The sequence below is a fragment of the Mytilus trossulus genome, chromosome 10 (assembly GCF_036588685.1).
Source record: "Mytilus trossulus isolate FHL-02 chromosome 10, PNRI_Mtr1.1.1.hap1, whole genome shotgun sequence".
Classification (NCBI taxonomy): domain Eukaryota; kingdom Metazoa; phylum Mollusca; class Bivalvia; order Mytilida; family Mytilidae; genus Mytilus; species Mytilus trossulus.
This window is the reverse complement of record NC_086382.1, coordinates 41483979-41496680: the sequence shown is the minus strand read 5'-3', so window position 1 is coordinate 41496680 and position 12702 is coordinate 41483979. Positions and strand designations below refer to the sequence as shown.

The 12702-nt window shown below is 32.5% G+C and overlaps 2 protein-coding genes across 2 annotated transcripts in view; both read left to right on the top strand.

Annotated features, from left to right (window-relative positions):
- LOC134687367 (ras-related protein Rab-39B-like) overlaps positions 1–2839 on the top strand; it is a 105247-nt gene extending 102408 nt beyond the window's left edge. The window contains exon 3 of the transcript XR_010101764.1: positions 2830–2839. The gene's annotated coding sequence lies outside the window, so the exon portion shown is untranslated. The remainder of the gene's footprint in view (positions 1–2829) is intronic.
- LOC134687366 (kyphoscoliosis peptidase-like) lies at positions 1773–11815 on the top strand. Its single transcript, XM_063547606.1, has 5 exons — positions 1773–2027; positions 5516–5704; positions 8667–8779; positions 10517–10615; positions 11548–11815. The coding sequence occupies exons 1-5, from the start codon at positions 2025–2027 to the stop codon at positions 11789–11791; spliced, it is 648 nt and encodes a 215-aa protein (XP_063403676.1). The 5' UTR covers positions 1773–2024; the 3' UTR covers positions 11792–11815.
- Positions 11816–12702: the final 887 nt, after the last annotated feature.

Sequence of the window (12702 nt, the reverse complement as noted above, 5' to 3'; positions counted from 1 at the left end):
AACGTTACGTTGAAAATCACGGAAAAACGTTACAAGATTGCACGGTAACAAATCAGACTAGACATTTCGATTTTCTTATTATTTTTTTGTCTTTCATTATTTATTCAAAATTCCTTTTATATGAGAAAGACTTTTAAAAACACATTACGAAAACAATACATAAATTAAAGAATAAGATACACAATTGATTTATATTTACGTTCGAATGTACAACATCTTTACGAAAACGTACATAATTTGTGCATTTAGCACACGGTAACAAAATGGACTAGACAAGCAAAAAGTTAGAATTCGATTAGAAAATTCCACTTCCAAACCATATTGTTGTACTATTTGTAAACGATATTAAAAGCACATTAAGAATATATGTTTTTTTTTTCGTTTACATATTATTGTATTCTATAAAATTTCTTACCGTAGAATCCATTGTAATTTTTTTCCCTATTTCATATGTCTTGTTACATCCTCTTTTGAACATTTCAATGCATCTTTTAACTCGCATATTTGAAAAAATGCCCAAAACGTCGGATGCGACGTCGTAGCGATTTTTGCTAAAATTTCGCATAGCATTTCCTTCTAATTTGCGTGCAAAAATAAGATTTTCTGATTCAAATTACTAAAAAAAACTCGATTTCCATGTTACAAGTTACGCTCATATTTTTTGACGTTTTTTCCCTTTAGGGTTATTTGATTTAATTTTATGTTATAATTTTATTATTTCAAAAATATTACTATAAAACTATAGTCTTTTAGACATTACATATCATACCAGTTTTCATTTATTCTAAAAGACATGCTCAAATTAGGGAGAAAAAACGCGGAACTAGTAGGGTTCACCAATACTGTGCGTACTATATAAGCAATTTGCATAACACTTTGGTGAATTATTTATATTTATTGACACATGCTCCCTTTCGTTTTTTTTTTTAATTTTAGATTTTACATTTCCAAGTTATGGGGTTTCTATCATTTAAAGTGAAAAGTGGATTTTCCCGTTTTCGGACATTAATTCAAGAATGCTTTCACAAACTTGCAAGAAATTTTGGTGATTTGTTTATATCTATTGACAAGAGCTCTCTTTTGACTTTAGATTTAACGTTTCCGAGTTACAGGGATTTATTCATAAAAAAGGGGGATTTCCAATTTTCGGACAATAACTCAAAAAACCTTTCAGGAGTTCTCATGAAACTTTGGTGAATTGTTTATATATATTGCTGTTAGCTACCTTTAGAATTTTTATAAATTTTACATTTAACATTTCCGAGTTCTGGCAAATGTATGGAGTTTTATTGATTTTCCAGTTTTCGGACAATAACTCCAAAAATGCTTTTAGCAATTTTCATGAAACGTTGGTGAATTGTTTATATCTATTGATGTGAGATTCATTTTGATTTTCATAAATTTCAAATATGACATTGAGAAGTAATTGAAAATTATTCTTTGAAAATGTGACGAGCGTATCATGCGCTCATGGCGCAGTTGTTAATTTGTTATATAATAAGATAGTTTTTATTTTAGCTCGAAAAATCTAGCACATTTTCTTTTTTTGTAGTTAATGCTTAAGTCTATTTTTTTTAGCTCGTTGGCAAAATCAACCACAGTCAGTAAATTAACTTGTAAGTATCTTTAAATCAGAAAAACATGATAATAAAAAAGAAGCGTAAATAATTACTCTCCGTTAAAATCAATTACATAGGAATTTTAAACTAACCTAAATTTATCAAGACACGCAAAAGGAGACGAGCCTTTCAAACAACTTAAAGTAATTGAAAATTAAATATTTCTTTGATAGATTTATGATAAGGTGTTTCAGAATAAGATTTGATTTAATCCGGGTGATGTAGGTATACTTTGTAAATACGTAAATGAAGACACCATAAATCTTATATACAAAGTTGGTCCTATTAGATAAGATTTTTCAATTTGATTTCATATATACTTGAGGTATGTAATTGTCATTGGATTTATCAACAAGGATTTCATGTTGTTTTTAGAGACGGGATATTGACTCCATAGCAATTGAAATGGTAAGTGCAGTTTCATTTTAGTATAGTTTGTTGTACGAAAAAAGTGTGGCTGAAATAGTGAAAAAAAACCTTTCATTGTCTTATTTGCTTCCCCTTCACCTCTCCCCTTTTTAGAGGAAATCGGCGTGAATGCAAAATATGATATTAAAATCTTTTCGTCAAGGGATGATTATTTTTTTCTCGAAAGTTCACCTAAAATTCTAGTGATTTTATAGTGGCACCAAACTATTCACAAATTTGAGTTTTTTGTTGCTTCTTTTACAGGTAACATATCATAACCATATCAAAGACATACACGGTTTGCCGCGGAAGTATTTAGAATGAAATTAATATTTACAATAAACTGATAAACTAAACAACATATTTGAATATGTATACGAATTGTGGATGATAATCATATACCAATATTTGCAGTGGACATTATGACGGCGATTTCACACACCCATATAAGATGGAAGTTAACGGTACTATAGTGTAATATAATATAGTTAAAATGGGACAAAAGTCCGAATTTAACTTTTTTAAGAAATGTGCCTGTCCCAAGTCAGGATTCTCGTCCGGCAAAAGTTGTTGTGTGTCATATCTTAATACGTTTTCTCTGCGTAACCTGGGCAATTTGAGTCAATTCTTTATTAATCATGTTTTGTATGTTCCTTTTCTCGTACTGGGCTTGTACACGTTTACGTTTGTGTTTGTTACCTGCTATACCGTTGTTTTAGAGCTTAGGCTTTTCAGATGTCAGTTTTATGTTACGATAATGTACCAAAGAATAATATACCCTTTTTTAATAAGTTTGTTCCAGAATAATAGGGGAAAGATGAAATAGGAACCCCATCATTGTTTTTTTTTAATTTCTAAATGTTCGTTTTACCCTTTTTTTATAAGTTTGTTAGAGAATAATGGGGGAAAGATGAAATAGGAACCTCATGATTTTTTTAAAATTTCTAAATGTTCTTTTTTGTAATTTTGTGATTTTGTTTTGATGGCAATTCTCTTGTATTCTCTGTAAAATGAATTCACATGTTTTTGCATGGGACTTTTGTTGTGTAGAGCTTGACATGTAGCCTACATATAGACGATATATACGCATTTCTATTGTCAATCTCTAGTATGAAAAAAATGTATTGACCCCTGACCCCATGATTCTGTTCGTTTTCTTTATCATTTGATTTATGTATTATTGACATATACTACACGTGCATCATCTTTTATTCATATCGTTAATCTATGTATATTTTTTTTCTGCACATGTGCTGTTGTGTCTTAAAAAAATGGACAGGAACCTGAGAAAAATAGATGTTATTTTTAATCGACTACTTTTCAGTTGGAAACCAGATAAAAAAGATAAAATATAAAGAACAAAATAATGAGAATGTGATTAAGATTATATTTTAAGAGAATAGTGACAAGAGACTTTACAGTAACTACATATGAATACGTCACTCGCCCCGATCCCCTTAAATTGAAGCCAGTAAATACTTGTTGAATCATAAATAGTCACTATAGGTTAATTGCACTTGAACTTTTATTGGTATTAAATGTTAATAAAACAGTCTAACCTTCTTCACCTGACACGAACTTACCTGTAATATCCCATTTTAAGTGAATATCAAGACATTAGTTACAAAAGTATACTAACCACACGCCCATTTATCGGCTATTGTCACGATAAACATAATATGATCGTCTAACGGTACGGCAGATACAATATGATGATCGGCTATCGACACGGCAGATACAATATCATCGACAATCGGAACGGCAGATCGATATGATCTGTTATCAGTACAAAGATACAATATGATTGGTTATCGGTACGGCAGATACAATATGATGATCGGCTATCGACACGGCACATGCACTATGATCTGCATGTTATCAGTACAAAAGATACCATACGATCGGTTATCGGTATGAAATATACAATATGATCGATTATCGGTACGGAAGATACAATATGATCGATTGTCGGTATGGTGGATACAATATGATCGACAGTAATAACGGCACATACAATATAATAAACAATCAGTACGACAGACATTGTAGTACGCTCGGCTATCGGTATGGCAGATACAAAATGATTGGCTATTGGTCCGGTTGTAACACTATGATACGCTATCGATATCGCAGATACAGTATGCTTGGTTATCGGTACGACAGATACAATATAATCGACTATCGGTACGACAGATACACTATAATTGGCTATATGTACAGCAGATACAACATGATCAGCTATCAGTATGATTAAAACACATTGATCGGCTTTCGATAGGAAAGATAGATACAATATGATCGGTTATCGGTACGGCATATACAATGTAATCGACTATTAGGATGACATAAACACAATGATCGGCTATCGATTTGACATATACAATGTAATAAACTATGATCGGTACGGCAGATACAATATGATCGGCTATCGGTACGACAGATACAATATGATCGGTTATCGGTACGGCAGATAAAATATGATCGGTTATCAGAACGACAGATACAATATGATCGGCTATCGGTACGGCAGATACAATATGATCGGTTATCAGCGCGGCAAATATAATATGATCGGCTATCGGTACGGCAGATACAATATGATCGGCTATAAGCACGGCAGATACAATATGATCGGCTATCGGTACGGCAGATTCAATATGATCGACTATCAGCACGGCAAATATAATATGATCGGCTATCGGTACGGCAGATACAATATGATCGGCTATCAGCACGGCAGATACAATATGATCGGCTATCGGTACGGCAGATTCAATATGATCGGCTATCAGCACGGCAGATACAATATGATGGGCTATCAGCACGGCAGATACAATATGATCGGCTATCAGTACGGCAGATACAATATGATCGACTATCGGTATGACATATACAATATGATCGTTTATCGGCACGGAAGATACAATATGATCGACTATATGTACAACATTTACAATATAATCGAAAATCGATACAACAGGTACACTATGATCGGCTCTCAGTACGGCAGATACAAATGATTGGCTATCGGTACAGTTGATACGATACAGTATGAACGGAAATCAGTCGAATTATTTAATACGCTATTAACTACTCAAGTCATTGACTGATAGAAATATCAACTAAATTAGCAAACGTATAAAAAGATGTGAAAGATATATATATATATATGAATATAATAATGTTTAATTTCAAATTGCGTAGCACAATTAACACCCAATTATAGGCAAACAAAATGTTGATCGAAGTCAATAATTATAGCTAAAGACATCATCGCACCACGAACACGGCTGGACTTTATAGCAATGTACTCGTATTTATACAACAATGTTAAATGAAGCTGAATGAAACTATGTGATTTTAATAGGATTTATCCCAACGAACCTTTAATATTACATGTACACCCAATCAAAAGTTTGACAGATGACAAGTTGAACGATTTTTGTATACTTCGTGTTAAGTATGAATAACAGATGTTATATTTGTAGCAAACAACGTCATCAGTTAATATTATAAAGAAGATAATGGGTTGTGGAACTTCTATTAACTCTGTTGTGCCTTTACAATACTTCGAAAACGCCAACGGAAGTGCATTGAGGATTAACTGTCCTGGAAGCGACATTTTAGATTATGTAACAGCAGACGAGATTAAAGAGGCTGATGAACGGGTTGAACAGGTAAATAAAAGTACAAGTAATCTGCATATGTAAACACAGTGACAGCATCAAAAGATGGCGTAAAAGGAAAGACGGGATAGGTGAGTTGAGACTTCTCTCTACCCCTCCCCCAAAAGAAAAATAAATGAAGAGAGAAAAAAAAAACTTTCAGGATTCAATCTTTAGTAAATACTAAAATTGGCCTTGAATTTCTTAACTGTTATTGATTATCAAAGTTTAAAAACTTTTACAAAAAACGGTCAAGCCCGTCGTGCAGTACTAAAGTTAAGTTTCTTTTTTGTTTTCGGCAAAGAGTTCTCTCCATTGCAATCCTATCATATCTTGCGAAATGAGTTTTCATATTTTTAATCAAATATGAACATTATCATTCTCAAAGAATTGTCTGAATATAAAAATAAGAAGATTTGCTATGATTAAAAATGAGACTACTGCATGGTTTCTGTAATATTTGCTTTTAGTTTATAGGGATATTTTTGGTCGAGCCTGCAACTTCTGTCGCAGAAATATCGACTTAAGGAATGTGGTCCGGCAGCGGCGGCGTTGACAAACCTCTTTAAAGCTTAATATTTTGGAAGAACTCGGTCCTTTATATTTATAAAAAGATGCCTAATGTTATAAAGTCTCCGTCTGTCATATTTTTTTCATGCTTCAGTGACGACTTTTTCTTATTCTTAATTACCTTATTATGAGAAATAGGGTAACTATATTAAGTATGTGCGTACCTTGCAAGGTCAGCATGCCCGTCAGACAGTTTTCACTTGACCTCGTTTCATGGATCAGTGAACAAGGTTAAATTTTCGTGGTCAAATCCATATCTCAGATACTATAATCAATACTTCTACTTTATATTTTCTATATGTAACGATTGTAAGGTGTACAGGGGCAACTCGCAGCTACCCCCCCCCCCCCCCCCCCCGACTTTGACCCAATTTTCATAGTTCACTAGTTAAGTTAAGTTACTGTATGCAATAGGTCAACTTTGTTTGTTGAATGAACATATTTAACGATGTACAAGTCAGTCTGGTATCTTATTCGACATTGACCTCATTTTTACGGTTCATTGCATCTCGTAAAAGTTTTGTCTTTTGGTATATTCTTCTTAACTATAAGCAATAGATGCACAGCTTTATACTTAGGGAAATCAACGTAAAATCAATGGTTAGTGTTAGATACGTTTCAGCGTGTGCACTAAGGCAGATTTAGATATCTAGATACATATCTCTTTCTTTCTCATCTTTACATTAGATCACTGGTTTCTTAGGCTACTCAGCAAAATTAAATAATCTGTTGTTGTCCTACTCTGTCTTTTACATGAATGTTGCTATTATATCCGTTCAAATACTTAAGTAATATAAATATTTAAATTTAAGTAAAATGACTTGTCGTTGCATTGTTTCACGTTTTTTTCATGCACGGGGCTTTCATAGCTAACTATATGGTATGGGTTTGGCGCGTTATTAAAGGCTGTACACTTGACCTTTGATTGTTTACCTCCCCGTCATTTGACCGCTTGTGGAGAGTTATCTCATACAAAATAACACCACTTTTTAATTTTAAATTCTTCTCTGTCAAAATAAATAAATTTGTGAATTGATTTCATATTTTAGAACGAATATGATTAATGAATTATTAATGACTTTTTAGTGTGAATTTAAGATTTGAAAACTTTTAAAAATAGTTTACACTCACGGAATTTACGTTAATTAACTCACATTTATATCTGAACTGTATTGAAATAAATGTTTTATGTTAAATCAAAGTAGTATTTAAAATTTAGCAATTAAAAAAAATCAAATTATCAAATTGTTTAAGTGGACTGACGTTGCAAATTAGACTGAATGTATTAAAGAAAGAAAATAAAACTATTTTGGTAATAATTACCTATGTGCATTTAAAGTGTGTCTGTTACAAAACGTTAATATTTTATACTAGGATTTTCTATCTCAGGAAAAGAAAATTGGTGCTGCATTTGGAAAAACTTTTCAGACTTTTTGGCCCTTAATGCTCTATCACTCCGTACTTTATTTGGCTCATGCACGTTTTTGATAAGAGAGTCACTGATGAGTCTTTTGTAGACGGAACACGCGTATGACACACACAATTTGATGTATAACTATTTACAATAGAACACACGCTGAAGGGCTTCTTTGATCCATATATGGTCAACATAATTTGTGCTTGTGTTCTTAAAATTATCAGCTACGCATACTATATGAAGGTTTGTTTTGTATCATGTCTGATGATACCATTGGATACCAGCAGCATTATCGACATAGTGCTTGAAAAGTGAAAGGACACTTTATTAATTGTTTGCACCCAAAGAGCATTTCTGTCATACAAGTGAGAGGTTTAGCTAGCTATACAACCAGGTTTAATCCACCATTTTATACATAATTAATGCATGTACTAAGTCATGAATATGACAGTTGTTCATTCGTTTGATGTGTTTGAGCTTTTGATTTTGTCATTTGATTAGGGATTTTCCGTTTTGAATTTTCCTCGGAGTTCAGTATTTTTGTGATTTTACTTTTTTTGTATCAATTCGCCAGGAACGTTCAACCCCTACACCCATGAATTGACAACCGATGATGTATGACTACTAGAACAACTGAGGAGCTTATGGTAAATCCATGGTCAATTCATTTTGCAAGGCTTGAGAAAGTTCGGATCTTCGTTTATATTGATTCTTCACTAGGTACACCAGTACCAAAATCATTTGAGTATTATAAATCATGTCAGTATCGCAGTACGGACAATATATATATAAGTTGAGCTGATGAGACCTTCGGGGACTAGCAGTCCACAAACAGCGCTATCAAACCAGTACTTGAAACAAAACAAAATAATACTTTATATTAATTGTTGTGCTTCTGTTCAGTAAGCCAATGGTATATAACTACTATAATTGTCGATTTGAAAGAAAACGGTATTTTTTCAAACATTTATGTTTTTGTCTTTTCAGCTGAGTCCTTCCGAAACATCTATAGATATTTTGTCAGAAAATCTGTGCCAAAATACCAAGAACAAAGTAATATGTGTGAGGTTATTCTTCAAATGGATTGTGAACAATATAAGGTAATTTATAAATGATTTATCTTAGAAAATGTCCTACATTCTCGAAATAAAAATGTCTTCCCCTCGGAGGTTATGAATGCTCGATATATGATATTAGCTTTGAAGTTCTGCTCTTAAAATTGACAGTAAGAACAGCAATGCGTGCAATCGCTGTTCCTTTGATTTTGGTTAGACAGTGAACTTAAATGTATGTTTGGTCCTGAATCAACTTTGCATTTCATTTTTTTTTTTGAAGAGTCGGGCGTCACTGAGTAGTTGGTGTCGCGTGCTACAGTCAACGTTTTGAAATTTTAGAATAGGTCGAAGTATGTTTAAAAAATGTATGAATAATAGTTTATACGGATAAACGTAAATAAACTAATCATAGATACCAGAATTGAAAGTGTGTACGTCTTACGCACGTTGCGTCTACAAAAGACTCATCAGAGATGCTCAAATAAAGGAAAAAAAAGTTTATAAAACTTCAAATAAAATATAAAGTTAAAGAGCACTAAGGAATCAAAATTCCGAAAGGTTTTACCTGAAAATAGCTAAGATAAACGACGTTACGGTACAAATTAATCATAAAAAAATTATACTGGACCCCGTACTAGTACAAGGGTAAAATATGCGTATATACCAATCTAATTAAAATATTGATCTCTGTTTACAGAGATCAATATTTTATTAGATTGTGCGTATATAATACTATAAAATGAAAGTTTAACTGCTTTTGACATACATCATACGGATCGTTGTTCTTGCTTGCATTTTAGAAAAATCTCCTGCAGTTAAACTCTCAATCGTTTGTTGCTTGCTGTAATATTTTGTTAGCCAAAGAATCGAGAGAACAGACTCCACTTTCACCTCCATGTATATGTCATTCCCCCAACAGAAAAGAAGTCTTACCGTACTTAGACAGCAACCATTGATTTTCGGGGGGGGGGGGGGGGGGCTATGGATTTTTTTCCGAACTTTTTTTCGTCGAAAACATTTTTTTCCCCAATTTTAGCATAACAAATAGTGGCAGCTGAGGGTGAAACAAACAATTTTTTTTCTCAGGGTCAAAAACAAATTATTTTTTTCTCCAAAAACTGGACAAAATCCAATGATACCGTATTTTCTTTATTTTTTGTGTGGACACATGAATGTTTACTGACTAAAGGCTTATTCTGAGGGTCATTGTACAACCGTAAATAGTTATCAAAGGTGCAAGGCTTATAATTTGATACGACAGACGCCCTTAATCTGCATAAGACTCGACAGTGACGCTCAGATCAAAATTGTTAATGAAGCCAAACAAGTATAAAGTTGAAGAGCAATGAAGACCAAAAATTCCAAAAAGTTGTGTCAAATAGGGATAAGGTAATTCATACTTGGGATAAGAAAACCTGTAGTATCGAATTATTCATTATTTTGCAAAAATTAAATTTATAAAAATTACCATTTAATTGATATTCATGCCATCACCGAAGTGCTGACTACTGGGCTGGAAATACCCATGGGAATGAAACGTCCACCACTAATGACATCAACCCAGTGGTGTTTATAGTTATCAAAGGTACCAGGCTTATAAATTGATACGCCAGACGCGCGTTTCGTCTGCATAAGACTCATCAGTGACGATCATATCAAAATTCAAGTATATAAAGTTGAAGAGCATTGCAAAAATTCCAAAAAGTTGTGCTAAATAGGGCTAAATAAGAAAATCCATAGTATTTCGAATAATTCGAATCTATAATAATGTCTTTTTTACAGATATGATCCAACTTCTCAATGTACGGACGTCAACAGCATACTTAACAGCAAAAGAGGCTCATCAGAGGGATTTGCTAATTTATTTGAACAAATGTGCAGGTATTATTTCTTGTCCTGTATATACACCTTCGCATTATATTTACGTTATTTGACGTTTTTGTGATGTGATGTTATATTTTTAATGCGAATGTGTGGCAAATTTAAAAAAAAAAATAAACAATGAAAATTTTTGTTACATGTAAATAGCAAAATAATTATAAGTAATTAAAAGAAAATATCCGAAATAAACAGAAATAGAAAACAATGCCATATATTAAAGGACTAGTATTTTTTTCCAATTTAGTTTTTCAACCTCGGAAAACCATTTTGATAAACCGAAAACGTTTACGATGATCTACCAGTAATTAAAATGTTTAAATATATTACAGATATACTTTAAGCATGAAAAATTGGCCACATACTTTCGTCAGCATGGCATACTAGATAAATTGTAAATACGTACCACTGAAACAAAATAATCAGAAAGAAATATATAATATTGGGTTGCATCATTGTCAATACAATGGAAATTTATGCGACTGTCGTACAAGTTAGAGGTTTAGCGCTATAAAACCCGGTGCAATCCACCATTTTCTACATTTGAAAATGCTTGTACCAAGCAGAAATATGACGGTTGTTGTCCATTTGTTTGACGTGTTTTATCATTTGATTTTGCTATTTGATAAGAGACTTTCCGTTTTGAATTTTCCTCAGAGTTAAGTTTTTTTGTTATTTTCTTTTGTAAGAACACGAAAATGAAAAGGTTTGAACAAAACAATCGGTCCAATACCAAATGCATATGCTATGTTGTAAAAAATGTACATAAAATCTATAAAATGGTGTAGATCATCTTGTGCTTAAGCAGTCCATGATATACACTCTTAATTTCGTGACATTAAAAAAGGTTTTGTATTCTGTCTTGTAATTAGTTTTCACAAATTGGATATATTGGTTCATTTAATGTATTTTTTTTTTGTATTTTGTCTTTTCAGTTTTAAAAACATAAAGGTGATACGACTTAACAGTTGTATGAAAAGTTACAGTTTTATCTTGGATTATGAAAAACTTGACAACAAATATAATGTGCACGTGTGGAATGCTGTTCTCATAGACAATGTTTATCATCACGTGGACTGCACGTGGGGTGCGCTTCCGGTTAGTGACCAGAAATATGGTACTGATAGTACAGAACAATTCTTTTTTACATCTACGGATGTTATTGGAGATCTTTGTTAACAAAAATAAATGAAACTGAGCATAAATTATAGTTTGAAGTGTTTGAACTTTTGAATTTGCTATTTGCATGATTAGGGACTTTCTGGTTTCAATTTTCACCAGCGTTCGATAATTTTGTTATTTTACCTTTTTTATCAACACTTTTAGTCAATGTATTTTAGTATCAGGGAATTTGCTTAACTCAAAGAGTTAATAACCACCAGAAAGAATGAACAATACAAGTATATGAAAAAAATTCTTCTACTATTTTTAATTAAATATATAAAAGAGCCTGGGATGTATTTAGCTCTGTATTGTTTATTTTTAAAATAAAGAGAGAGCCTCTTTGATATTGGATATAAAAAAATCAAAGGTACCAGGATTATAATTTAGTACGCCAGACGCGCGTTTCGTCTACATAAGACTCATCAGTGACGCTCATATCAAAATATTCATAAAGCCAAACAAGTAAAAAGTTGAAGAGCATTGAGGATCCATGATTCCAAAAACATGTGCCAAATACGGCTAAGGTAATCTTTGCCTGGAATAAGGAAATCCTTAGTGTTTCGAAAAATTAAAAGTTTTGTAAACAGGAAATTTAGAAAATGACCACATTATTGAGTTCATTTTTCTCAAGAAAAAAATATTAAACTGCAAAAATAGATAATGCCAATAAAGAGTTTTGGAATAGTTTCATTAAGCTTTGTTGATTCAGAGTGTTTTCTCTGATAAAATTGGTACCGTTAATTTTATTACTACCACTGGGTCGATGCCTCTGCTGGTGGACTATTAGTCCCCGAGGGTATCACCAGTCCAGTAGCCAGTACTTCGGTAATGACATGAAAATACGGATTTTTTGTGTTATTAAAATTTGCTGTTACAAAATATTAGAAATTTTCAAAAATTAAGGAATGTATCTCCCTCATGCAAAG